Source organism: Sinocyclocheilus grahami, unplaced genomic scaffold (assembly GCF_001515645.1).
Source record: "Sinocyclocheilus grahami isolate Dianchi unplaced genomic scaffold, SAMN03320097.WGS_v1.1 scaffold6389.1, whole genome shotgun sequence".
Taxonomy (NCBI): domain Eukaryota; kingdom Metazoa; phylum Chordata; class Actinopteri; order Cypriniformes; family Cyprinidae; genus Sinocyclocheilus; species Sinocyclocheilus grahami.
In genome coordinates this window covers 4,075-5,775 of record NW_015510823.1, presented here as the reverse complement: position 1 = coordinate 5,775, position 1,701 = coordinate 4,075, and the positions used below count along the sequence as shown (strand labels likewise).

Below are 1,701 nucleotides of genomic sequence, written 5' to 3'. Positions count from 1 at the left end.
CCTCAGATTTTTTGAACACTATTGCATTTGATTTAAATGTTAATTGGTGATTTTAATCTATGCTTGTGTGTTTGCTGTGGTGTCTGTTTGGCGTCCAAACAGGGCTCAGCGTTTGTGATGTTCCCGGTTCAGACCATCACCACAGTGGATTCACATGTCGTTCAGCTGGGCTACTCAGACGGACATCTGGTGGTCTCGTCTCTCAGCTGCTGCTACCTGTGTGACACAGAGCGGTGTGTGTGTTTGCAGGAGACATGGGACGACACATATCGCACAACTATACTGACAATTAGTTAAAAAAATAAATCACTAGATCACTAGAATATTTTTTAACCATTTGTAGCATTTCATTTAAATTAGGCTCTTCATATGTGACCCTGGAGCACAAAAGCAGTGTTAAGTCGCTGGGGGATATTTGTAGCAATAGCCAACAATACATTGCATGGATCAAAATTATCAATTTTTCTGTTATGCCAAAAATCATTAGGATGTTAAGTAAAGATCATGTTCCATGAAGATATTTAGTAAATTTCCTACCGTAAATATATCAAAACTTAATTTTTGATTAGTAATATGCATTGCTAAGAACTTCATTTGGACAACTTTAAATGCAGTTTTCTCAATATTTAGATTTTTTTGCACCCTCAGATTCCAGATTTTAAAATAATTGTATCTCGGCCAAATATTGTCCTATCCTAACAAACCATACATCAATGGAAAGCTCATTTATTCAGCTTTCAGATGATGTATAAATCTCAATTTCGAAAAATTGACCCTTATGACTGGATTTGTGGTCCAGGGTCACATATGATCAAAATATCATGTCAGACATTGGTATCACATTATCCTCAGACTGTAACTTAAATAAAAATCGTAAGAAAAACTAAATGAATGTTCACTCTGTTCCCGTCTCTCTTCCACTCTCAGGGAGAAGTTCTGGCGTGTGGGTAATAAAGAGCGAGATGGAGAGTTTGGGGCATGTTTTCTCCCACAGGGGCCGGTGGGTCAGCGGGGTCCGGCGCTGCTGTACTGTGCCCGGCCTGGCTCCCGAATATGGGAGGCCAGTTTCAGTGGAGAGGTCCTGAGCACACACCAGTTCAAACAGCTGCTGGCCTGCCCACCGCTGCCCCTCGTCTCTTACAAGTGAGTGTTTGTGTGTTTATCACTAACTTGTGACCTCATTAGTGTTTGTTGGTTTACCTCTTAGGTCTGTATCTCCATCCTTTTCTCTCTATATATTTGTTGTGTATTTTTACATGTTGTTTTCAGGAATGAGCCACATTTCAACCCCGCACAGACGAGTCCACAGTCTCTGGCTTTCCCAAGACTCCTTCAGTTTGGGTAACCACTCTTCGTACTATAATAACACAAGACCTTTAGTAAAGACACGATCTTTCATACCTGCTATTATGACTATGAAGATAACGTCTCAGGTTAGAAAGGGTTTTAGGGTTAATATTTAACTTGAGAATTGTGTGTGTGCTTCTTAGTGATCAAAACCTGCTCACCTGGACGGATTCGGCCATCTATATCTTCACTCCTCACAGCGGTCAGGTTCTGCTGTGGACAGAGGTCAAAGGTGAGAGGTCACACCTGTTGTTCAACCTATATGAGGTTTTAAGTATGAAACCTCATAATGCACGAAAATATATTTCCTCAAAAATAAATAAATAAATGTGTATATATATATATATATATATA

General features: G+C 39.8%; 1 protein-coding gene across 1 annotated transcript in view; it reads left to right on the top strand.

The window, feature by feature from the left end:
- LOC107577569 (HPS5 biogenesis of lysosomal organelles complex 2 subunit 2) overlaps positions 1–1,701 on the top strand; it is a gene marked incomplete at both ends in the record, with an annotated part of 7,171 nt that overhangs the window by 2,325 nt on the left and 3,145 nt on the right. The window contains 4 exons of the mRNA XM_016263629.1: positions 103–233; positions 928–1,143; positions 1,270–1,341; positions 1,491–1,579. Of these exons, the coding sequence (XP_016119115.1) occupies positions 103–233; positions 928–1,143; positions 1,270–1,341; positions 1,491–1,579 (508 nt within the window). The remainder of the gene's footprint in view (positions 1–102; positions 234–927; positions 1,144–1,269; positions 1,342–1,490; positions 1,580–1,701) is intronic.